The 25,160-nt window shown below is 46.6% G+C and overlaps 1 protein-coding gene and 2 long non-coding RNA genes across 3 annotated transcripts; 1 reads left to right on the top strand and 2 right to left on the bottom strand.

Moving 5' to 3' along the window:
• Positions 1-365: 365 nt before the first annotated feature.
• LOC115599181 lies at positions 366-8,385 on the bottom strand. The gene is made up of 3 exons (XR_003988187.1): positions 8,187-8,385; positions 7,922-7,992; positions 366-378 (listed from the first exon to the last, which is right to left on the bottom strand). It is a non-coding gene; the product is annotated as an uncharacterized LOC115599181 (long non-coding RNA).
• On the bottom strand, positions 1,168-2,888 carry ATP5MF (ATP synthase membrane subunit f). Its single transcript, XM_008498899.2, has 4 exons — positions 2,803-2,888; positions 2,605-2,712; positions 1,650-1,766; positions 1,168-1,288 (listed from the first exon to the last, which is right to left on the bottom strand). Exons 1-4 carry the CDS (start codon positions 2,813-2,815, stop codon positions 1,260-1,262), a joined length of 267 nt encoding a protein of 88 aa, XP_008497121.1. The 5' UTR covers positions 2,816-2,888; the 3' UTR covers positions 1,168-1,259.
• On the top strand, positions 2,688-13,487 carry LOC115599180. Its single transcript, XR_003988186.1, has 5 exons — positions 2,688-2,746; positions 3,793-3,913; positions 8,098-8,182; positions 11,813-11,914; positions 13,046-13,487. It is a non-coding gene; the product is annotated as an uncharacterized LOC115599180 (long non-coding RNA).
• Positions 13,488-25,160: the final 11,673 nt, after the last annotated feature.

Below are 25,160 nucleotides of genomic sequence, written 5' to 3' on the forward strand. Positions count from 1 at the left end.
ATTTATTCTAACCCATCTCTCATTTGCTGCCTGCCATTATACTTTGTTTTTATTCAGATGTTCTGATGGTAAAAGCTGGCTGTGAGTTTTGATTTTTTTTTTTTTAAGAACAAGGTAACATGATCAGATTAAGAGAAAAGGACCAAAGCTGTTATTTCACTGTGGAGAGCCAGTCACTCAAAACAGAAGTTCCAGGTCTCAGTGACTGGGGTTACAGGCCCTCAGGCACTTCCAGCTTCTTGTGTCCCCTGCAGTTTTAGGGGCCAAAGCACGAGAAGAATTAATCTGCATATAACTGGGCATGTGAAAAGGGCCCTAAAGCACCTCAGTGCCTGGCTGCCTTCCTTACCTTGTTCAGGAATTTACAGTCTCCACTACCTGACAAGATGTTTTCTAAAACAGAAAGCCCAGCCCACCCATGAGAATATTTTTTTATCCTTAACAAGCAGTTTTCATTCTCCCTCCAGTTTGGAAGAGGATGGTGCTGGTGGTCCCTCTGTCCCCTGCTGCAGTTCCCAGTGACAGCACATGGTGACAGTAGGTGCCTGGGGATCATCAGCTGGGACCAAACCCACCCACATTTATGCACAGTGGCACCTGTTAAACATCTCACCACTGTGCTTCAGTCAAGAAACAAAGTTTTTCTTCAGCTTAACTTCATAGATCTTTGTATAAAGTCTTCTAACCTTATACATGTCCAGAATAACCTTTCAGCTTCTTGTAGTTCAGGAAATAGGCAGCGTTTTGATAAAGATGGCTCATTGGAGGCAAGAAGCATCAGCACCCCAGGGACAGAATCAGAGTTGCAGACTCCTTAAAGCTCCCCCAGTCTAATCCGAGGCTCTGCAAGGATGGAGAACTGCCTACAGGCTCCAGGTGGCAGTGACAGCATCAGAAACCACTCCAACATCACCTTGGAAGCTCAGGTATTCTTTCAAATCAAAACAGTACATCCTTGCAGCCTGTCTGTAATGGCCATTAGGAAGAAATCCAGTGCTCTTTACTTTTATCAGTTAAATAAGAATCAGTATTAACAGCTTCCCCAGTTCAGAATGCAGCTGGAGTAGCACACACTCTCCCACCCCTCTCTGAACTTAACCTTTAGGAGTGAAAACTCTTAATGAGGACAAACTCACCCACACAATTAACAAGTCAGTGCAAGTCACCTCAGGAAGCATAAAGTGTGTGCACTTTATTATTGGTCAGAATAATCCAAATTTACTTCAGCTGAGGCTGTTCAGGAGCTGCACCTTCACCTTTCAGTGGTACTTTCTGTGGCGGTCGTGTTCTGTAACAAAGTCATGCAAGTTAGTTTTGCCACAAAAAAGAAGAACAACCCACAGCTGAAATTCCAAAAAAGAAATTGCTTCCCCCCCAAAAAAAGAAAAAAAAATAAATCAGTGTTTTGTTTCTAAGCACTCTCAGGTCAGACAGACAACAATACCTGTTTTTATCACTGAGGAAATACCATCCCTCCAGTGACTTACTAAAAACATTCCAGTTCTCTGTGCCTAAAAGTTGGCTTCCCACAGTCTCAAATCGAGCAGCAATGGTCACCACAGGCCCATTTTGTTTCTAAAATCATCATCAGGGTGTTTTTATCACCCCGAGGTGCACTGTGCATGTTCATCCCTACTGTTTTTACTTACTGATGTGGCTGTAGCTCCAGACGTAGCTGAGAACAACGTAACCAGCCAGCACCATGGAGACCCCACCAAGGCCCCCTTTCTTCACATTGATGTATTTGTTGTAGTATCTCTCATAACCTGTGTAGGAGGAAAAGTTGTTTTCATAGCAGCAAGGCAAGTTGTGTATTTTGCTGTGTCAGAAAGAAGCAGCCTGGTTTCACAGAACTTCGGGAAACCGTTTCTAAAGAAAAAGGCAGGATTGAGAGCAGGCAGCCTGTGTGTTAGCTGAGCAAGGTGAGCTCAAGGTAATAGTACTAAGCTTTAAGAAGGAAGAAAAAAGGACAATTTTTCACTCAACATTATTGTCCTGCCTGAGTTTAAGCTGTTTTGGCATTACCAGTTTCTTTAATATAAGTGTAAATACACATTATGTAGACACTTGATTTGATCTTTTGTGTTTACACCTACTTGAATGCCATCTCTGGATTTACAGCAAAGTGCATTGGCCAAAGCTTTTTCCAAGTGATCTATAAAACCCTGTGTCCTTTCCTACTGTCTCTAGGGATCAGCTGCTTTCTTCTGTTTGTTTGCTTGGGGTTTTTTAATACCTATTAACTTGTGATGTCAGAAAACATCCAAGATTTTCGGCAAATAGGTTGAGGAGGCAGGTTACCACATTTCCTCTGTTTATACGAGAAGGAATACAGCAAACAAACCTCTGGTTGATAAAACCCAGAACAACACCTTTACAGACGGGCGAACAGGGTGAGGCTGTTGTGGGACACCACAAACCGCCCTGCAGCAGCCCCTGCGCTGCCGGATCCCCCCCAGCCACCACCACCACAGCCATGAGCAACTCGCGCAGCTACAGCTCCGCCCGGCTGGGCCAGGAGAAGGGCTGCAGCCCCGCCGAAGGGATGCGGGATGCGGGGAGCCCCGGCACCGACCCCCCAGAATCCCATGAAACCCCCCTCACCTCTTTGCATGGCCCCCATGATGCCACCGGGGGTGAAGTCCCTCATGGCCAGCCATGTGGGCAGCTGGCCCAGCTTCACGTCCAGCAGCTTCGTGTCCTTGAGGAGAACTGAAGAGAGAAAGAGAGAGAAAGAGCCCGCTAAGTGAGGAGAAAGGAAGGGGGGGACCCGCGGTCACCTTGGGGACCCTCAGCGCTCACCCGGCTGCGCCATTTTGCCGCGGCTGTGGGGCTGACGGGAGGAAGGGCGGGCGGGAACCCGGATGGGCGGGAACCCGGATGGGCGTGCGGACGGGGCGGGGCCGCCGCCATGTTGGGCGGGTGGCTGCCCCCTCAGCAGGGCTCCCGCTCCCCGTTGTCGCGTTGTCCCCGTTCCATCTCTTCACCTGAGGCAGGCTCTCCATTAGTGGGCGACTGCACACGCCGCCTCAGTCGCCCCAGGCACAGCGCTGAGGGCTCCCAGTGTGGGGGCTCCGCCTGGTGTCCTGTCAGGCTGAGGGGTTTTCCTCCCCAGTCCCGCTGCAGCATGGCTTCCTCAGCAGCCGGGCTCCTTGTCAGGGAACAACGGCCCAATGATGCCCGATGATTCCTTCCTGGTGTTTGGATACTCCAAAAGGCTCCAGTGCCTTGTACCATCCCCTGCCGTACATCGTGAGGTACCCCTCACATGCCGGTGCTTGCCAGAGCTGCAGGTTGGGAGAATGTCGCTAAGAGAAATTCCCAAGCCCTCATCGGCCTCATCCTGAGACTTCATCAGGAACCTTTGGAGGGCTGCTGCTGCCCTGCAAATGAAACTTTTCTAGCACGTCCTGAAGAAGCTGCAACTCAACACTAAATGTGTGTTCTGTTCACTGATAGTACACACAGCAACACGTTTGGTTTGTTACCGTCTATTGTAAGAAGTAAAAGCTTCTCAGACGTCTTCCAGTGGGTCACCTGCCCTCCTCTGCAGTCCTGGGTGGCTTTAAAAAAGGAGGAGAAATGTTAGACTGTATTTTTTTACAGAGAAGTGGTTGAGGCACCATCCCTAGAGCTATATAAAGCCACCTGGTGGTGCTTAGGGTCATGGGTTCATGGTGCACTTGGCACTGCTGGCTTAACAGTTGGACTTGATGATCTTAAAGGTCTTTTTTTTTCTGAGCAAAACAATACTATGCAAGATGGATAATACATTGTGTGGTCCCATTTCAGTGCCCACTCAGGACGTTTCCCTGTGGGAACACGTGTTGCCTCTTACTACAGCTCCTGTGGAGGATGCCAAAAGGAAAAAGAGTGACCGGGTCTCAGCTGCATAACCAGAGAGGTGGAAGAGGTAATACATGCAGATAAAAACAAGTTCCCCTTTCTGCAACACCAATGAGCCACACAGATTTATTTAACTTTCCCAAGTGTCTTTCTGGGGGGGGGCTTAGCGCACGCAGACCCCCAGAAGAACCACCCGGGGCAGATAAATCCCCTGCAGCTCCAGCAGAGGTTGGGGTGTAGGGGAGAGGATTCCAGCAGGTGTCACCCGCACTTAGCAGAAGGCATCGCTGGGAAGATGCTCTCAGTCAGCCTGACCTCTAGAGGTTGATGAAATAAGTGTCAGGTTTTGCTGTTTATTGCGCTGAAATCTGGAAAGCAAAGTGATACAGCAGTAAACAGGGAGCAGCCATCCACCTCTGTTTTATCCGGGTCAGCCCGGACCCCGCATTTCCTCGATATTAAATCTCTGTCCCGCAGAGAACTGTTAGAACGGATCAGAGATGATGAAGACTAAATTAAGGATGCTGAAGGGGGCTCACAGGGCTCCTACATGAACACTAATCTCTGCAGCTTTTACTTCTCTTAGGTTACAAAATCTCATTTGTGGCCTTCCTCCTGCCACTGCAGGATTCTTGCTTTAAAATCCACCGGATTTGTGTTACCTGGTATTAAATGAGCTAAGGCACAGGACCTCTCTTGTCTCAAGAGGTGCATTGCTCTGTAACACATCTTACTCAGAGTTTGGCCTGTGTGTCCAGCTTCACCTGCTGAGTTACTGAAATTGATTTATTTGCACTGAATGTGCTCTCTGCAACATAAACAGAAAAGTAGAAGGAATAAATTACTGTCTTTTTTTTTTCTTTTACTTATTAACAGAAAGTAGGATTAGGAAAGTACAGTGGGCCTGATCACTTGAAGAAAGGGCTCTAAATTTATTCCTTGCTAAATGGGTAAAAAATCCCCTGATTGAATTATCCTTTATTTTATTATTGGACTTTACTGGTAACTGTCATTTTATCTCTGAAGTGTCCCCTGATGAACTGCTCTGTGGTCTTTTACAGTACTTGCATAAAAGCATGCTTCAAACTTGCTTCCCTCATTCTTGCAAGGCAACCTATTGTATTAAATAGGATTACTCATGCAAGGCAGATTAATTCACCTACAGAAGAAAAGCCAGCAGCGGGTGCCTCATTTTAAGGAGTTCCCTGCAGAGCACAGAGAGTTACTCAAGTTGCCTATAGCAAGGGCTGGGGAAATTTGGGTTGTCAGAGTAGGAATGGAAATCCATAAAAAAAGAGACATCTCCAGTGCAATCAGGGACCTCAATCTTGATCTGAGCTGCCCACCCTGCTAGAGGATGAGAGGAATGGTGCTGTTGCCTTTATGCCATTTTAATCTTGAATCATGCAGGAAGAGATAAATGATGTGCACAAGGTTTTGCAGCACGTTTCCTCCCTTTGATCCATGCTGCTGGGCAGTACTCAGGGTCTTGTTGGTTGATCCAGATGGGAGGAGGAGTGATGAAAAAAGTTACTGCTGCTCTATTTGTGTTTGCTTACAAGAATGCTCACTGCCCTGCTTTCCTGAGCACAGAAGAAACCACACATTGGAGAGCCAGTTTCCTTGTCTATAGCTCCAGACCTGCTCCGGGCAGCAGTGTGACCCCAAATCCCTGTTTCTTATTCTCAGTCCAGGTTTTATATCAAGGATTGTTCAGGCTGTTTCTGTTCCCTGCCTTTTTCAACATGCTGTCTTTGAGTCTCCTCCTCCACCTGTATTGTCCATCCACACATAACCTTTCCTTTCATACCCTACCCAAAACTCTCCTCCAGGAGCCTCCAGGTGCTTGAGCAGTCTTGCATTGTGGATGGAAACAGGCTTAATGTTTCCTTCAGCTGCCCTAAATAAAGGAACGCAGCTAAACCTACCAGTTTTGAGAAGGTTCAGCCCAACATGCTACAAATAAAAGCCTAATGGAGTGGTGCCCTGAGGTTTTCATCTTACTGAAGCTCCGTCTAGAGAATGCCATGAAGTTTATAAGTAATGGCATGGGAATAATAGGGAATACGTCATCCCAAATCCCAGGAGACGTCAGTGGATACCAGAGAGGTTTCCTTTTCCGGTCGCAAGCGTAACGCCTGGTGATGCAGCTCCCAGAGCAAAGCTTCAGCTGTGGCCCAAAACGTTAAGCAAGGCCTTTCATTGAAGTTGCTGAAAAAGGAGAACTGAAAAGCAGAGCATGCCCTCCCTCAGACTGGAAGGTTTTAGGGGCTGGGATCATTTTCCTGGTCTCTGTGCCACCTGTTGAGCACTCGGGGTCTCAGTGGCCCTACAGCAAGGTGCAGAGAGGGTGTCTGCAGGTGGGTGAAGTAGCACCTGCAGACTTCCTGACCTTCAGGAAGGTCAAGAGAGAAGGATTTGCAGAACTGATCCCGCGCCCACTGAAACTGATGACAAAGCACCCGGTGCTTTTAATAAAGGATCAGACCTGCCCGAGAGGACAGATAGGGTTCTGAAACATGCGGTTTGGCATAGGATGCTTCTTGGCTCCTAAATGCTTATTTCAATCTGATGTCTTCCCACCAGCTCAGGTTAAGCGGCCGCAGCCATCAAGGAGAAAGAGAAATCATGGGCTACCAGCACGTCCAGAAGCTGAGTGGAGAGATGGATGTTTTATCAACCAATAATCTGGAGAAAAGTTATGGTCCCGGATACTTGGATGCAGGCTGGTTTTTTAATTGTATGGACAGTTAGATGTGGTGAGGAGCAGGGCAGCTGCTCAGCTTAGATCAACCTCATTCATCTAAAAATGTGCTTGCAGTGGAAACCAGACTGCCAAGCCAAATAGGGTGAGAAAGAGGTGTGGAGTTTGGATTCTCTTCCCTGGCCAGACTTCCTCAGAAAAATGGTAAATTGCCTTGAATAGAAAATAATACCTCAGGACTGACCCTGCAAAAGCAGTTGGAAGAATTAACCTGATTGTAAGTGGATTGCTTGCCCTGTGTTATTACAGAGCCATTTTCCTTAGTCAACCTCAAAACACTTTACAAAAGAGATTGCAGACCAATGATTAATAGTTTAGCATGTACATAGATAGTTCTTTCCTCTTTTGCAGCACTTGAGTTACGGATGTAGCTTGGTGCTCCTCTAATAAAATGTGTAAGTTAGTATTCTGTTTATCTTTTCAAGTGGAGACATTTGAATTCTGTGTTCTTCAATGGGGAGGGTAAATTCCTCTCTCCTCCTCTGGTCCCATCCTTCTGGCCTTTGCTTGTATCTAGTGTCAGTTACAGAAATACCTTATTTTGCAGCAGATCAGCCTGCTGGTTAGCTAAATATATACCTGGGGGGGAGATAATTATACACTATCAGTAGTAAAACGTAGTAAAATAATTTACGTTAATTAAAATGCTTGCAAAACCAAAGCAGGAATTTTCACTGAGATAAATCTGCTGCAGTGACAGCTGTATCTGAGACTGCCTGCTTCCCATAGAGAAACATGAAAAGAATACCAGGGACCAGGAAAAAACAGTTTCTTTGAGCTAAAAAGAGGAAAGACTTGTGCCCACGGGGGAAGCTGGAGTTGTATCAGTCCAGAAGGGCAGGGCTGAGCACATCTGTGCATCTGTGATCTGCCTTCATGAGTGTGGGGAAGGATGGTGTGATGTATCCCATCCCATCAACACGCCTGCTTGGTGAAGTGTGAGTGGCCCAGCAGGAGGGTACAAATGGAACTTATATTATTGGGGGAGGATTTGGAGATTAATTAAATAGTTTGGCAGATGCTTAAGAAAAAAAAAAACCCACTTTATTGCCATCTTGGAACCCGTTGTCAGTTCCTTCAGCACAGTCTTTGTACTTTTCCTCTCTTCTCACTTTTACATCTGGTGAAAATACTCAGCACTTGCATAGCCTCACGTGGAAATTATCCATCCCTCCCAGCTGAAGCTGTGGGTGACACTTCTTCCTCTGCTACCTTGTGTCTGAGAAGTTCAGTTGCTGGAGAGTCTGGGATGTTGTCACTTCCACAGCCCCATGACACCTGCTGGTGTTGCTTCTGCAGATCTCAGGACACAGCCCATTGCCTCTCCCCATTGAGCACTTCCTGAAGGGCTATATCCCAGGGATTCTTTCTTCCTGATTTACCTGTGGCAGGGAGAAGACATCAGATTGAAGTGTGTGAGCCAAGAGGCATTACTGTTTCATTGAGAGCTTTTTTTTTCTTTTTTTTAATTGTCTCTCACTACATAGGTAGCCCAGGCCTTCCAGCTGGGTCCTTGCACCCTCAGAGTGTCAGACCATGCCTCGTGCAGGATTCATGGCTGTGTTTGATCAGGTACCTGCTGCTCCATCTGTTCTCCCTTTTCTCAGCACTCCTCCGTGGTGCAGCGTGGATGCACGCGTGTCTCTTTGCATCATTCTGTCCCCACAAGTATCTCTGAGTTTTTGTTGTCAGACTTCACAGACAAATAGCAATGCCTGGCACCCCTTCCTTGGCTTGCACCAGATCAAATCTGAGCTTTTTGCAAGGCAGTGAAAGTGGCACGACAGCCCAGTGGCCATGTTATCCTACACACATGGCAAGAAAGGAGCTTAAAGCCAGGGTGAGAAAGAGATTCCTCTCTAAAGATCAGCCAGGAGAAGAGTGGGGTTTCAGCCATGAGACTGGCATTCAAGCAGGGCACGTGGGTACCCCCCTGCCCTGCAGGGTGAGCTGGGAGGGATGGCAGGGGATGGGGACAGGGGAGCCAAGCTGCAGCAGGAAGTGTTCAAATGTATTTCATTTCAGGGTGACCTTTAACAGGTGTGGATTTACTGGTGGGGAGGGGAGAGGGAAGTAAGCGAGGGATTAAGGGGGCTTTAGCCTCCCTCCACTTTAAGCACCAGCTTGCACAGCATTCCGGTGCTGTGAGATGCAATTTGTAGCTCTGTGGCTTTTTATCTTCTGCTTCCCTTGGCTCTGGTCAGGGTTGTGGCTGTCCCTGGTCTTTAGCAGCTCTGGGGATTTAATAGATGGAATTCTGGAAGGCCAGGTGTCAGATATAAACCTAGGGTGCAGGATGGGGGAGAAAAAACCCACCCTCTTATCTGCAAGAGGTGACATTTACCCCGTAGTGGAAGTGCCCAACCCACAAGGTGTGTAGTGCCCTCCCTGGGTGACTTTGCCTGGAGATGTCCTTGTCCTCGTGTTGCTGCAGGCTGCTGAACAGCTGCTTCCCTCTAACTCAGTGCCTGCTAGAGTTCAGTGATGGATTAAGGCAACTCTCCATTTTCCTTATCCCTCTCCAGGGGGAGTTGTAAAGTTTAATTAATTACATTTTGTAAAACATGATGAGATTCTTGGGTGATAAATGCTACACAAATGGAGAGTATTTTTTAATGAGCACTCTATGACAGCTGCAACAAAGTGCTTGTTTAATCAAACTGATCTGAGCTGCAAAAAACCCTCACCCTGCTGCTATCAAACAGAAATGTTGCTAAGCACTCTGCCTTTCATGGGCTATTTGATTTGAGGGTGCCAAGGCATTTATTCAAAACTTTTAACAAAATAAAAAGGCAAGGAGTGTATGTGTGTATCTGTACACCACACACCTTCCCCTTTGTGTATGCAGTTTAATTTATATTAAAAACCCATTTCAAACAGGGAAGGGAAAGCTCAGTTACCTGTGCAGCGAGATGTGAGTTGTGTGGCAGGGTACCCCTGACTGTGTCAGACACCAGAGTTCTGGCACGATATATTTTGTGTTTTACAAGTTTCCCACAGCTGTGGGTAGGTGCAATCACCTTGGCTGCAGCTTCCCTGCTACTGACTCCTCAGCAAAGGAGGTTAAAATGAAGCCTGGGAATGTCTGTCTTTGTTGTACACTGTGGTGTAAGCCCAGCCACAGAATTAAAGGTAGTTTCTATAATGAAAACAGCACCCTGCTGTAATTGGAAGCAGAGTGCCATTTCTCTTTTTTTTCTTTTTTTTTCTTTTTTCTTTCTGGAATTTGGTCAGGAAAAAAAGAGAGTGATTTCTTGAGCTAAAAGACTTGCCCTGGGCTACCCAGTAGCTAGAACTTCAGCCTTACACTTCCTCCAGAAAACTGCTTCTGCTCTTATCAGAATGCTGAAGCATCAGATCATTGGTGAACAGAGAAGAGATACAACTTGAAGCAGCACTTAAAGCAGAGCCTGGAAGAAGCAGTCTGTAGATTTCCATCCAGTGATGACACAGCCCAATCCTACACAGTCTGTGGGACCCAGGGATGCTCCCAGCAGAGGCTGCTGTGGTTTCTGGCACTGATGGGGGGGAATTGAAGTGGTGGCAGCAATCAGCCAGAGCCCCCCTGCATTTCATCTGCTCTACCATTTCCTTAAAGCTGCTGCTCTGCAAAGTTTGCCTTTTCGGGACCTTTTATCATCTCTGCTTCTTTAGGCCAGCTGGAGTTTTCCTTAAGGGGAGAAGAAGAGGGGAATGGCCTCTCTGCAGATATTGGCTGGCTGTGCCAGGAGGAGAAAGAAGACACCAGGAATGAGCTGTTGAACCCATGGTGAGATGAGAGGGATGAGTGAGACATTTTAGGGAATAACCAACCCATCAACCAATCCCACAAGCAATTTGTCTTTCCTCATTATAAGGCAACACCATAGTGGGAGAAGTGTAGGGCCATTCCTCACAATATTTATTGCCCTCTAGCATCTCTGTGAGAAAAGTCTAAGTGCTGAGTAGAGCAGGAAATTGGAAGTAGATTGCACAACCTGCACTTCAACAAAGTTCTTGGCCCTTCTGTGGAAAAGAGAGTGCCTGAGTTTCAGAGCTGGCTCAGCTTTTGCTGTCCTGGGAGAAAAAACAGTGTAGGTTTGGTTAGAGCTGATGGAAACTTTGCTGGTCTAGATAGTAAAGGCATCCCAGAGTGCTGCTTTAACAGGAGGAAAATATCTCCCAGTACTGTTATTGATCTAACTGTGCCTAAGATTAGCAAACCAAATGCACTTACATGAGCTACTGGAGTTTACAGGACCTCTGACAGGAGGGGGGTGCCTCTGTGTTCCTGCCTCTGAACATATCTCTTTACAGCCCTCTGTATGTACAGCATTTTCTCAGAAACCAGCCTCAGGGACAATTATACATTAATAGCTACTTCTTTCAGAAGCAGCCAGCCTTGCTCCTGAGAAACAGTTATTTTCAGGCAGTCTTGTTCCTGAGGAACTGCTATTTTTAGTGGGTTCTATTTCTGAGGAAAAAAAAAAATAAAAAAATGAAGCCATTTCTGTATCCCTCCACCATGGCCCAGACCCACTGGCTGTGGTTGACTTGCATTTTGCAATAAGCACTTCCTCTTTTGCATCTGAGTCGACTGAAGAAAGTGGTTCTCCAGCCTTTCCAGAAAGCAGCAATCTGAGCTGGGGCTAATTATGCAGAGAGGGCTGGTGGGAGGCAAAGCCCTGCTCACATACTATAGATTCCATTAGAAGGAGTAGGGAGATGTAATAGGGCTCTCCTGGGAGCTGCAGGACTTTTAGATACCTAATTTGGAAGTCCGTTCTGGTATCCATTTTCCACATCCCCAGAGTAATGATTAATCCTGTACTCCAGGTTCCTCTGAATCAGTTTGTAGCTGTAGTAAATATGGGCTGCACATGATAACGTCATTGATGCTGTGGGTAAATGACTTGAGGCAAGAGAAGCTCAGGTTCTGTGGCCATTAACTCACTGTGCACACTCATCTGGCAGGGCTTTCAACTTGGGAATCTGCAGCTGAGATAAAGGAGGCTCTGTCAGAGCTGAGGAATGTGGTGTTTTGCAATAGAAGTACCTCAGATGCTGAAGGCCCCATAAAGCCACCCCAGCAATGCTGTGTTCTCATTCCTGCAGCATGGACCCAGAGAGCTTCCACGTGTCCTTGTGACCATGGCCTTTCAAGGGGCACTTGGCAGATGCAACCACATGAAAATTCCAGTAACACCTTTTTGTTATTCACAGATACAATGCGAATACTGGTGTCCTGGTACAAGAGGTCAAGAGATTCTCACCATGCTGAAGCTGTCCTGAATTGTTGCAGAGCCCGTGCAAAGTTCACCTCAGGTGTGTTTTGATCTTTTCCCCTACAGCTGCTTCTGCCCCTGATGGGTGTGTGGCTCAAGGTAACAGTTTGGAGGATGGTGACACCAGCAAAGAACTGTGTCATTCTAACAGGTCTTTCCCTGTCAGGGTGTTGCTGTCTGGATTCACCAGTATCAGCAGCTTTAATCTTTGAACAGGGTTGTGGCAATATTGAAAAAAAAAGCCACCCTTCTTTGCTCAGGCACCATTTGCTCAGGGGCTGCTCTCTAAAGTCTCTGGTGTGTGGTCTGAAGGTCACTTTTTCTCAGAGAGAGGCTCTTCTTTCCTGTCTGAGTGAAAAGGGAGGCTGTTAGCAGTTCAGCATTGTAAGCAATTTCCCTCTGCTCTTGTGCAGGCAATACTGATGAACTTGGTCTCTTTGTGAACATTACTTACCTTGTTTTTAACCCTCTGCAAGAGTGGAGCTTGGTTGTGTTTGTCCTGCAAAACCAGACACTCCTCCTGCCCCTCTTTTTAAAAACTATTCCTTGTATCCTCCCATCTCCAGGAAAAATTATTATCTCTGGACAGTTTCCTGAAACCCAATTGTTTTGGTATTCTGGTCATAAGCAGAGCTTTGCTCAGAGTGTGAGTGAGTCGTGGCTGCTTTTATCACGAGAGCCTGTTATTGGCACTTTTCCCTTTTTACTGCTCCACTAGAGAAAGGCAGGCAAAAAAATGGGACAGAAATCTAGGAAATGAAGGGTAATTTACAGTTCACAAAAGAGCAGTAAAAATTAATTAGCTGTCTGAGGATCCATTCTGACCTGGGCCGGGGAGTTTGTGCCAGCTCTTTGCATTGCATTAACTGTCTGTGCTGTGCTAGGCTGCTGAGATCAGGCTTGTGCTGTGAAATTAAGGCTCTCTGCTGAGGTAGAAGTCCTTTGGGGCATGCAAAATGTGTATGCACACCTAATTGTGTGCCAAAGAGACATGATGGTGCATATAACTCAGGTCATTACATGCTCAACTGGCTACTTATGACGTTCACTATTAGTTGTCACAGTTACTGCTCATGTAAATTAGGGATGCAGTTATCCACATAATTTAACACTGGGCTCCTTTGAAAATCCAGGCCTGATTCCTCCTCCTTTTCCACGTTGGTGTCTGCAGGAATGAAGCACACTTTACACACCATATCCATATGGTTGAGTTCCAAAAGGAGATGGAGCCCCAGAGGAACTGGAGAGGTGACAAGACACTGGCCCAGCTGGACCAGTTTGGTCCTGGTGAGGGATGCAGGAACTGAGTGACTCCAGCATCTTGCAACTCATGTTGCCCTGAGAGTCCTCCTACCCCTGACAGCCCTCCAGTCAAGCCTGAGATCCCCCACCTGGAGAAAGAACTTCACAAATCAGAAATGTCCTAAATTGGATCCTTTTTGGTACATAATTTTCAAAACTGTAATTTCCATTTGAGAACTATTTGTCCTGATCCTGAGCATCAGCTGAACTCAATTTTTTTTCCCCCTGTAGTTTAATTTAGGCAGCAGATGCCATCAGAATGTTAATGCCTTCTTAATTCTCACCTACATGCTTTTATTCTTATTAATTTGTTATCTGGGGCTTTAATATTCTATTTTTTTCCTACTTTTGATCAGTTGAAATAATCTGATGGCAGCATTTCAACAGGGCTTGCAATGGGAAAGTGTGTAATGGTGCATCACGGATGTGTGTTGCTGTGTATCCTGCAGGGTGCTCAGCTGTTGTACTGTGAGAGCATGAATCATGTGAGATGGTTTTAGGTGATTATAGATGAGGCCTCACTTATCCCTGCTGGGAATAACCAGAGAGGGAATGAGCTTTCACCACCAGTTCTCTGGTTTTGCCCAGTGCAATCTAAGGGCTGGTAAACCAATCTAAGGGCTGGTGAACCAGGAGTGTGTGATCCTAACCCATGGAAGTGCAACTGGGCTTGAATTCAGAGTGCTTGGACAGCTGCCCAGCTGAGGAGAATGTTTTCAGTCAGCACCCTTAAACCAGCAGTACAGGGAGAAGATGGAGGTCTACCCACGGAACTCCCTCTTCTCAGCTCAGTGATGGTTCTTCCTAAAAAAGAGCCATAGGGAGTGGGGCAGGGAGCTTTCCTGGCTGGGATGCAGTGCTGGAGGATGTCACCTGCCAGGAGCAATGGGTGGCAGGAGCTCTTTGCAGTGAGGTGGGGATCATTGCTGCCCCTCAGCCAACACCAGATCTGACTGCACAAGGGTGTTGCTTGGGTGCAGGGAGGTGGCAAGGTTGGCTTCTGAGACAGGTGTAGTGAACATTACCTTGGAAAGGATGTTTCAAGCTGGCTAGAAATAATAAAAATAAAGTTAAGGAGCACCAGAGAAAATGAACAGTCTTACTAATTTAATGAAAACACTTCTGCTTAAAGGATGAAGAAAAATGCCCAGTTTCTGTCAGTGTGGTTTTACTCACTGCTGGCAGCAGGGAGAGGGTAAGCCTCACCAAACCCTGCTGGCTACTTTGGTACAATTTTAACAAGCAAAGAAGCCCTGCTGCCCAGAAATCCACCTGGAAGAGGTCAACAGAGGGAGAGGGGAACTATCTGACCCTTTATGTCGTGACAAAACTGCTCTTAGTGCACTCCCAGGTAGGCTTGGGGTAAGGAGCTGGAAGGGTATTTTAACATGACTGAAAGATACGAGATTTTCTAGAGGGGCTTTTCCTCATTGCAAGAGAAAAGACAAAAGAAAAGGTTTAGGCTGAATCAATATTTTACTCTGTTGGTTCTCAAGCCCAGTTTCTACAGTGAGTTCCAATATGTGCATCCTTAGTGCTTAAACCTTAAGCTATTAAGTTTCTTTTAGGATGTCTAACTCTGGGCTTTCAAAACCACCTTCTCCTAATCATAGCATCCTAGAATTGGCTGGGTTGGAAGGGACCTCAGAGATCATCAAGTCCAACCCTTGATCCACTCCCCCCGTGGTTCCCAGCCCATGGCACTCAGTGCCACATCCAGGCTCTTTGGAAAGATCTCCAGACACGGAGAATCCACTCCTTCCCTGGGCAGCCCATTCCAATGCCTGATCACCCTCTCCAGAAAGAAATTCTTTCTCATCTCCAACCTAAACCTCCCCTGGCACAACTTGAGACCCTTTGTGCCCTCTTGTCTTGCTGAGAGTTGCCTGGGAAAAGAGCCCAACCCCCCCCTGGCTCCAACCTCCTTTCAGGGAGTTGCAGAGAGTGATGAGGTCTCCCCTGAGCCTCCTCTTCTCCAGCCTCAACACCCCCAGCTCCCTCAGCCTCTCCTCATAGGATCTGTGCTCAAGTCCCTTCACCAGCCCAGTTGCCTCCTTTGGACCTGCTCCAGCACCTCAATCTCCTTCCTGAGGGGCTGAGGGGCCCAGAACTGGACACAGGACTCAAGCTGTGGCCTCACCAGAGCTGAGCACAGGGGCAAAATCCCTTCCCTGGACCTGCTGGCCACGCTGTTCCTGAGCCAGCCCAGGATGCCATTGGCCTTCTTGGCTACCTGGGCACACTGCTGCCTCCTCTTCAGCTTCCTGGCAATATTTATATATATATATATATGTATGTCAATAATGCCACTGGCTGGGTTTTGGAAGACACCTATTCAGGAATAAGGGTGTGATTCTCTGTGTTCTTGTTACTTAGGGATGTCTTGGGATGTCTCCCAGACTTCCTGGGAAAAGCATGAGACTGGGTTCCATTTTACCCCTCCAGTCTGCAGATACCAGAGGGTCAGAGCAAACATGTTTTCATTTGACCCTCCCTACAGGATGAGGGGTGGAGAAAATTGCAAAGTCACATGGTTGGCTTTTCTAAAGAAGTTCTTGAAGGTGACATTTGTGTTCATGTAAACAGGGGCCTGCATTTGCTCTCCTAAACATGTCTGAGTAAAGTCCCAGTGCAGATGTGCTGTTTATTGACTGTTATGAGTAACTGGTTAGTGTGTGGAGGTTTTTGTACAGGATCTGTGCTCACAGCCAGGCAAACTATGCAGTTAGAAGTGCTGATTGTGTTTGTTGGAGCACAGTGAGTCCAGATCAGAGCTTGCTCATGTCCAGGCATCCCTGAAGTGTGACTGCAGTGGTAAGAGGTTTGTGAGAGAAAATCTCCACATTCAGCCCAAAGGCTGCACAAGGCAGAGGCCTGGGTAATGGCTGCATCCAGCAGTTTGGTGGGAAAAATCTGAGTAGGGAGAAACTGTGGCTTCCATTTGGGCAGATCCATCTGCTGATGGGACCAAGGATGGCTCAGCACCCTCTAGAAAGCTGGGATGAAGAAACACGAGCGGTGCATGGAAATTAGGCATCAGATTATTCACAAGGATCTTCTGGCCTTTTGATTGGCTTCCAGGTTTGGATTTGGAATTCTTTTATTTCTGGTGCATGAAGGCAGCAGCTGATGGGTTGGGCCTCAGGAGATGCTCCTGCACCTGATGTCTGGATTCCAGCAGGAGCCTGTGCAATGTCAGTCGCCCAGCACAAGCTGCCTCCCCTCCCCTTCCCTCTCTACTTCCTTCCACAGGAAAGTGGATCCTTCTGCAAACCAGTCCCAGGTTGGAGAGAGATTCCAGTGGAAAAAAATCCAAATGCTTCCAGAGGCTTTGCCCTGTCCACCACCCTTGATCCTGAGTCCCATTAAGAGATGATGGCTTTCTGGCTGCTGCGTGACACATGGGATATTGTGGATAGGACTTGAAGAGGTCGATGAGAGCTGTCTGAATCATTCATTACCCAGTGAAGTAGGTGAGTGACTGCTACTGTCCTTACCCTTTTAGAGAAGGATGCTCAAGCACAAAAAGGTTGAGAGATTTAGGGAAAGTCCTTCAAGCAGGAAGCAGCAGAGTTCAGAAATGATGCTCGGTGCCATGCTCAGACAATTATTCTTCCCTTGATTCTCTCTGGAAATCATGTACTAGGGATTGGTGTTATTACAGCTGGTCAGTCTATGCCATAGAAACAGCAGAATGTGACTTTAGCATTTTTCTAGTATTTTTTGGTAGTTCATGAATCAATCAGCAGAATGTGACTTTAGCATTTTTCTGATATTTTTTGGTAGTCCATGAATCAATCACAATTCACCAAACAGTTCTCTGCATTCTCCATGATCAGCTTGGTAGATGTCCTGTGTGCTTGATTGGTCATCCAGTTCCCATAGGGTTTTTCCTGATTCTTGGTCCAAGCAATGAGTCTGTTTGTAAAAACAAGGAAATCCTAACTCTTAGATTTCTGCTAACATTCCCTGGGGCTGTGTGGAAGGGTTCTTTGTTTAGGCTTCCCAACTGGTTTCTTTGCTCCATTCATGAACAATGTTGTTAATTGTGACACAGGCACTAGTGGTGCTTGGTCCTGAATGATCACAGAGCAGCAGTTGGGTGGTCCTTGTCCCCAGGGACTTAAAGAGATCAAAGTCTGCAGTGTGCTGCAGGTCAGCTCTGTCTTTATCCTTCCAGCTCTAGTGCAATTGTGAGAGGTCAGTAATAAAAAGAGCAGAGTGGGAAGAAAGTCTTCTGCCTGAGATCTCTCTCTGAGGTAATTCCAGGATAGTGGGGAATATAAACATTCATATATATACTCTGCTAAATATCTATAATTGAGTCTTGAAGAGACTTTCTGTCTGTTTGGGAGCAACTGTGAATGCCTGCTAAATAACACTCAGCCATTCATGTGGCAACTCGGGTGGTCTTGATTTTTAACCAATAAAAGAAGCAGCCTCTTGATCCCTGGATTTTTTTGCAGGATCTATTTCTTTCTCTCTTTTTCTTTTTCCTTTTCCCAGCCAAATGCTCAAACATACCCAGAAAAGCCTGTTCTTTTCCCAGCTGCCTGCATCTCCCTGGCCCTCTCCCATTTCAGGCCTGTTTGACCTTGCCTTGTAACCAGATGTTTCACTGGAAAACTTACACTTGGCAGAGCCTGGGTTACATTCAGCTGCTGGTGAACTCTGCCTCGGTCAAGTGGCTGTAAACAAAAAGAGCCCAAGAAAAACAAAACCTTTTCTAAACTGAGTTGGCCAAAGACAGGACTGAATGCAGAAACGCAGATGGCCATTAGAATGTTTGTGAGGCTGCAGAGAGAAGCTCATCTGCCATCCCTGATCTTCAAAGATGGGTTTCTCTTAGCTGAGGGATCTGTTCTGGGGGGGATAACAACTATTGTTCCCCTGGTTTCCAAGGGTCTGGAGACAGATGGCAGAGAGACCCCTTCTGATGCTGCCTGTGGGTGCATCATACTGTTTGCAGTGGGTTTGAGTGAGTTTTTGGCCAAGAGAATTTAGAAAGTAGTGGCTTGCTGGCCTGAAAGTCTCAGAAGGAATCAGAAGAATATCATAGTAAGATGATTAATCAGAGATACCTTTTCTTCTGTGAGGCATGTCACATGCCTGCTGAGATTATTCACCTGGTGCCTGTAGGCTGGCTTCCTGCTGAAACCATCCTGTGCTCAACCCTTGGTCAGGAGTTGTGAACTGTGTTTAGTGGGGTTAAAACTACAGCAGTTCAGATTGTCTGAATGTTGCTCTTCAGTCTGGGAAGTGGCCAACTCTCAGCATTCCCATTTTGTGCAAGGTGTAGTGGGACATGAAGCATTACCTTCATGTGGCCAGAGCCTCACTTGCAAGATGGCATCCAGGACAGCATGGCATCTTCTCATCCTGAGAGTGACAAGTTATAGGAGTTGGGGGCTGCTGCCCCAGGCTCTTACAGCTTGCTTTGGACCTGGGGTTCAGATCCAAGAAAGTTTTTACCATTTGAGTTGTGGTCAGACAGTTTAGAGCTTTACAAATAGTGAGATTTGCCCCATCATCTCTGAGCAGGATCAGCTCTTGAGCCAGAGCTCAAGGATTCTCTGGTAAAAGGATGTGTTGAGACCTCTGGGAGAGGGATGGGTTGGTGCACTGCCCATTGCTGTGCCAGGAAAGATGGATGGATGCCTGTGGCTGAGCAGTGTACACACAGCATTGTGTTGATATCCACATCAGTGATTTCTCCTCCACAAGGGTCAGGCTTGCCTGTCCCCAAACATCTGTTACCATTCAGCAGCCATCCACCACTATGTTGAGATATTTATCCAATATTCAGTATTCCCTCAGAGGGAAAAATGCCATCTCCTTCTTCTACATTTACACTGATCCAAGTACCAGCTTGCAATAGGAAATCTTGAGGTGACCTGGCTACAGCCCGTGGCCACTTTCTCCTCTGATCTATCTCTGGCCCCATAAATAATTTTTAATAACCAGAGTGCTCTTAATGCATCAGTTCTAATGTGGGCTGGATCTGTTTAACCTAATCTGAATATTAAAGCTGGTCACAGTGATATCTGAGCACCTGTGACTTCCTCAGATCAGCCAGAATTCAGGACTATGAAGCCAGTGGCTTTTCCTGTTCATGCTGTACTGACACATCCCTCTGGGGGTGATTAATCCCTTCCAGAGATGGCATTAAGGTCACTTACACCAAGGTAAGGAAGAGATTAACAGGGACACGGGGCAGCGATTCCTTTCAGATTCCCAAATGAAAAAGTTTTCCAGCTTTCCAGACCTTGGCTTCGGCATCTCAGGGAGATATTAATCTTTTGTAAGAAGCTCCAGGGGTGTCATTGCTCAGCCAATTGGGCACAAGGATAGAGCTGGAAAGAAGAAGGGATCTGATGACACTGTTTTTGCTCTCTGTGCTTAGATCAACACTTCACTCTGTTTTAAACATCCTGCTGCCCGGCATCCCACTATGGCCCCAGCAGGAGCTATTTTAATCCCTCATCATTCATCAGGAGGCCCCTTCCTGTTCTCTCTCTATCTGCTCCCACATCCATGTGTGTGCATCTCCACCAAGAAATCCCCAGTGCTCACTGTTGCTGGAAAGGTCACCCAGGGATATTCACAACAGCAGGTGTAAAATTAACAACTGGTGTTATTCCAATCATCTGGCTGGAAGGAAAACATTGGACAATAGGTAAAGCTGGGCTGAAATTTCCAGCTGAAGGCTCATTGCCTGATATAGGATGGCAGATTGGTGGCTGGGAACTCTCCTAAGAATGTGAAACTGATAGGGTATTAGCAGGCCCTCTCTGCCCCTCCAACACAATTGTTTTCAGCTCGCTCAAAAATATTTGGAAATGTTACCCAGTGGGATGTGTGGGTGAGAAGGCATCCTCCAGCCAATCAGCCAAGTAGATTTCAGCCCTCCCCTTAAATTTCAAGCTTTTGTTTGCCCTGATGGAAGGGAAGGTGAATCTTCCATGATTAATTTAGGGATCTGGAAGCATTTTGGATGAGTTCCTGCAGCACACTAGCAAGTGGATTATGGTAATTGTGGAGAGATGGCAAGATAGATGGATGGATATGTGATCAATATGGGTTCTGACTAATGATCATTTTTGTTAGTGGAACTGATTTTAGCTGCATGAAACAATACAATTATCACTCATAATGGCATCTTGATGGCAGATGTTTTTTGGAGGCATGAACTGTAGATCTTGTTAGACCTTGACTAATGTCAACAAGAAGAATGGTGGCTTGAGTCCATGAGACTCGGAGTAAGATTTACTGTACCATTCAGGCTGTGGATGATAGGAAAGTTGGCAGCACAGAACACAAGGAAGAGTGGGAAAGATTGTTGAGAAGCTTGGTTTAAACCATGGTGAGCTGAGTTGTTTTGCAAGTATTAGAGAGTGCAGTAGCTGTGCCCAGCATGGAGAAAGAGTTTGGCCCAAGGTTCCAACACAGAAGTCTTACCTCTGTGAAGTAAGAACAATCCTATGGGGCTTGCTGCACCTCGAGAGTGGTGCATCAGTTCCTACAGCTGTCTGGCTGCTTTAGTCTCCTCTGCCCTTCCCCTTCCCCACCTTCAAAGCTGTCATTTACTGTGATGTGCCACCAGGTTTCTCTTGGCCAAATGCTGCCACACCACAGCCACAGCTTGTAGGCTTCTGGCCAGCTCACATGTATCCATCCTCTGTTCAAACAGGTCTGGTACCAGCTCCATCCACCACAGCCCGGGGCTCTGAGCCTGTGGAGAGATCCCACTGCTCTCACTTAGCAGGGATCTCACACATGGGCTGTGCTGAGGAAGGATGTCTGGGCTGAGAGGAGCTCTGATAGTGCAGTGTAACCCTGACAAACGTTGTCAGCAGTGCTGCCACCGCCAGCAGGAGCAAGGGGGAGGACTGAAATTCTCCCCTTCAATTGGGTGAATTTGACACCTTCTCGTTCTTGTGTCCTCGTGGCTCAGCCACTTGACATTTCTAAACATTCTCAAGCAAGTTCACTGGAAAACTATCCCATGTCAGGAGCTGGTGATGTCAAGGCTAATAACAGTCCTGGGGTCAAATCCTTCAGATCCTTCAGGCAAGGGCCTCAAGGTTTGGCTCCAAGTCAATCACAAGGTCTGTCACGTCGACGACGGCTTATCATGAATCTCAGCTCAAACCTTTCCCAAACAAAGTGTGTTTGTTTGGTTTTCCATGCAGGCAAAGGTTAGCAGTTTCCAAAGCAGTTTCTTCCTTGTGTGGAGCAGTTAGCTTGGAATGGGTGACAGCACTTCTCCTGAGAGCAGGTGATGGGGACAGTGATAAATCTTGGTCTGGGAAATGTTGCTCTTTCCCTCTGGAATGGAGCAAGGTGATTGTTTTCCTCTCTAGAAATGCTGTTGGTTTTTGTTTTTTTTCTTTTCCCTGTGTCCTCTTCCATCATTTGGATGTAACAATGCCACTTGGCTGCCTTTGTTAATGTCACAGTGGAGCTCAGAAAGGGACAGAGCCATATTGGGAAATGTGCAGCAGGATGGGAGGGAAGGAGATAGAGCAGGGATCTTACTGTCTCACATTGCTGCTGCCATGACTAAAGGAATTGTAGGATGACATTCACTTTGCTGTTACATTATAATCCTGACAATGTGTTGAGAACGATGCCACTGGAATAGTGTCCAAAATGATAATTATAACCACTTCCTATTTTTAATTTCCTCTTAATAAGGGAAACAGTGGTCGTCATCCAAGCAAAAATGATTCTGCTTTGCCCTTCCAGATGTCAGAACATTACAAAGCACAGGTTAACAAACAATGATGGCTCTCCATAGGCCTTTCTTCTGAACTGAAAACTGTGCAAACCCAGCCCAGCCAGACAAACACATCAGGAGGCACAAACCAGGGCACTACAGAAAATGCTGCACCTGCTTTTCTGTTGGCCTCTTTTTACAAGGGAGTATTTGAATCATGGAGAAATAAGGTGACTCGCTCCTTGTCCCTTGGTGAGTCAGTGGAAGAGAACAGACTCAGCTGTTCCCATCTCTCTGTTTTTCTTTCTCAAATGGCCTTTTTGCTATTTTTTAGATTTGACATAATGTTCCTAAATATGTAAGCTGATGTTCAGAATTGCTGAGTCCTCACTAATTCCCCTCCAGGCTGTACCTAAACAAGATATCCATGGGGAAAGTTGTCTTGTCTTGAATATCAGCAACTGCTAATGGTTATTCCTCTTGAGGCACTCACCTAGGTTTTTGCAGGTGGAGCTGTTTCTGCAGCTCTGCACACCCAGCCAACCTGAGAACCTGCACAAGACAAGAAGGAGCACAGCAGATAGCCCCAGACTGTTACCAACAGTGTGACTATTTCATGCATCCCTCCTGATGACAGGAAGTCCTTTGACTGGAAGGCTTTGAGCAATGGTGTCAAAAGTTTTAGCTGAGGGAAAGTTTGTCCCTGTGGCTTGGTTGAGTGCTGCTTCACTTCTGAACAGCTCCTGACACTCCAGAGATGGGGTTTCTCATTTTGCAAAGCACTCAAGTCCTGATGGCTTATAGGAAGTTTCTATAGGATCTCTCTCCACTGAAGGTCAGGTTTTGTGAGATCCTAGAACCAGGGTCCTGCTGTGCTAGAAAAGCAGAAAGGCGATGACTTTATGAAGTTAGCAACATCTGAACAAAACAGTGTTTGTGGCTCAGACAGCAATTCCAATTATCCAGCACTTAGGCATTGAGAAGATTCAGATAAGAGGTCTCAGATTTAGCTCCTCTCGTCTCTCTGGAACTTAATGTGACATTTTTAAAATTTTTTTTTAAGCAGACAATCGAATCTGTGATAGCAAATTTCAAGTTAAAAGGAAAAGATTGTCTCTGCAGAGAATGGCAAGAATGATTTTGGCTCTAGGGTGAGGTTTGTGACCCACCTGAAGCATGGGTAGCTCTCATTACACACACTTTAAACAGAAGCTAGAGAGCTGTTGAAAGAGTAGCTGGATGAAATCCTATGGCTTTTTTACTAGAATATTTGAATCCATGATACATCATTTGCTGTACTAGGTGAAGTTCAACAGAAGTGCTGTTATGCTTCCATTGAGGCTATTTATACCCTGGGACAATGTAAGAACCTCTGGCTTCTGCCTTAAATCTGAGAAGAATCAATTGAAAATCATATAGTTCTTGCAATATTAGATCAGATAAAAACGTTAACAAAAGCACTGCCCTGTAGCTTCATCCATTTCTTCTCCATTGCAAGGAGCTGGATTGCCAAAAGAAGAGGTGTTATCACCAAGCTGATTAGAGCTGTCTCCCTGCCTTCCCTGGAGTATTTTTATAGGTCAGTCCCTCTAAAACGTAAGCTCTCAGTTCCTGGCAATTTCCCTCATAGGAGGGCTTCCCAATTCTCCTTCTCACTGCATAGCCACCCACAAGCAGCTTTTCAGTCATCTGAATGATTGTAAATCACTAGCATATAGCAGAGCTTTAAGGAGCATGTGCAAAACCCCTATATACTAATCCAGCAGCAACGTATGGAGGCTTGTCTTTATTTTCTGGGGCAGATAATCATCATCTTTAGAAGAGCTCCTTCCTTAACACTTTGCTTCTAAAAGGCCATCAATCCAATCCATTCCAATCCAATCCAATCCAAATCTGTTTCCTACCATGAGCTAAGGCACTGAACCACTTCTGAGGATTGCCCATTCTTGCTACTCCTAGCTGCCTGGGTAAGTCAGCAAAAACTTCTGCAGAGCTCTGACTCCTGGCTCCAGGGTTAGGGCAAGCAGCAAAGTTCTTCCTCTCTGAGCTTTTCCTATCTGCCACAGAGCTGCCTGATTCTCTCCCCCTGCTTGCCCTTTCCATTACTCTATGGGGTGGAGAGGAAGCAGTCCTCTGAATCGAAAACTCTCACACCCTTCTTTTCCCCACACAAGTTAACTCCCAGCCCTTTCTTGCCTCTGCTCCAGCCCCCTTCTGAGCGTGCTCTCATTAAGACCCCAGAGGGAGGAGGTGATGCTCTCAAATTGTCTTAATTGCTCTTGTTTATGCTGGTTACGATGGCAATAAGTTGCCATGCAGAGGAGGCTTTCTTCAGATGTGCAGGTTCCCCATTGTTCCCTATTCTGAAGGATTGTCTGTAGGCAGCTCCAAGTCACTGACAACAATAGATGAATCTGCAGCTCAGTAATCCTGGGTGAGTCACAGTCACACACGCGCGGGACCTGCCACTGGCTGGGACCTGCCACCGGATCTGAGGGGAGCTGAAATCTTGCTGGAGTGCTCCTGCAGGCTGCTGAAGAGAGAATGCTTTGCACTTGCAAGGTTTCTGCTATCCAGGAGCTCCCCAAATGTGAATGGAGGATGTTTTGCTAAGGCAGGCAGTGACTCTTACACTTACTGGAAAGCAGGGAGCTGGAACAGAGTGTGTCTGTTGTCTGATGTACATTTGCAAGTTTTAAACAGGGGTCAGGGATCCTGACTTTTAGTTCCTATCTATCTGCCAGGCACTCTATCATCCAGATCCTGAAGAGGATCTTTTATGTGTGTTGTGAGCTTCTTGTTCTGTATGCCATTTATCACGCTTGACAAATGACAGAAAACAGCTCCATCTCACAGGTTCTTCTCTGGACCTCTGCAGTACAGTGCCTGGGTCTTCATTTGGCAGAGCCCCACTGGTGATGATCCTGAGGTGCCCCAGCTGTGGGTTTGCCCCTTCTATCCCAGTGTTAAGTTTAGGGCTTCATGCTGGGACTGACTGCATTGGACTTGGGGTCCTTCTCTTTCCATTCTTTTCTGGATAGTCCCAGTCTGACAGATCAATACCAGAGACATGCTACAATCCCTCTGATCTGTCCCTTAAACCAAGTGGTTTCTGTGTTATCCTTCCTCCTGTATCCCAGGTACAGGTATATATTTTTAAATATTTGTGCCCTCCTACCACGTCCCCACTGGTCCCTGTTCCCCTGGGATCCATCATTCTCCTTCCACAGACACTCCATGCCTCCCTGCCCTTCTCACCCATCAT

This window comes from Calypte anna, chromosome 14 (genome assembly GCF_003957555.1).
Source record: "Calypte anna isolate BGI_N300 chromosome 14, bCalAnn1_v1.p, whole genome shotgun sequence".
In the NCBI taxonomy this organism is placed as follows: Eukaryota; Metazoa; Chordata; class Aves; order Apodiformes; family Trochilidae; genus Calypte; species Calypte anna.

Excerpts from the sequence above, each read along its gene's own strand:
- ATP5MF (XM_008498899.2), bottom strand. Across the intron at positions 1,767-2,604 it reads CATGGGGGCCATGCAAAGAG|GTTATGAGAGATACTACAAC; the intron begins GTGAGGGGGGTT and ends CCTCCTACACAG. Across the intron at positions 1,289-1,649 it reads CTGGAGCTACAGCCACATCA|AACACGACCGCCACAGAAAG; the intron begins GTAAGTAAAAAC and ends ACTTTGTTACAG.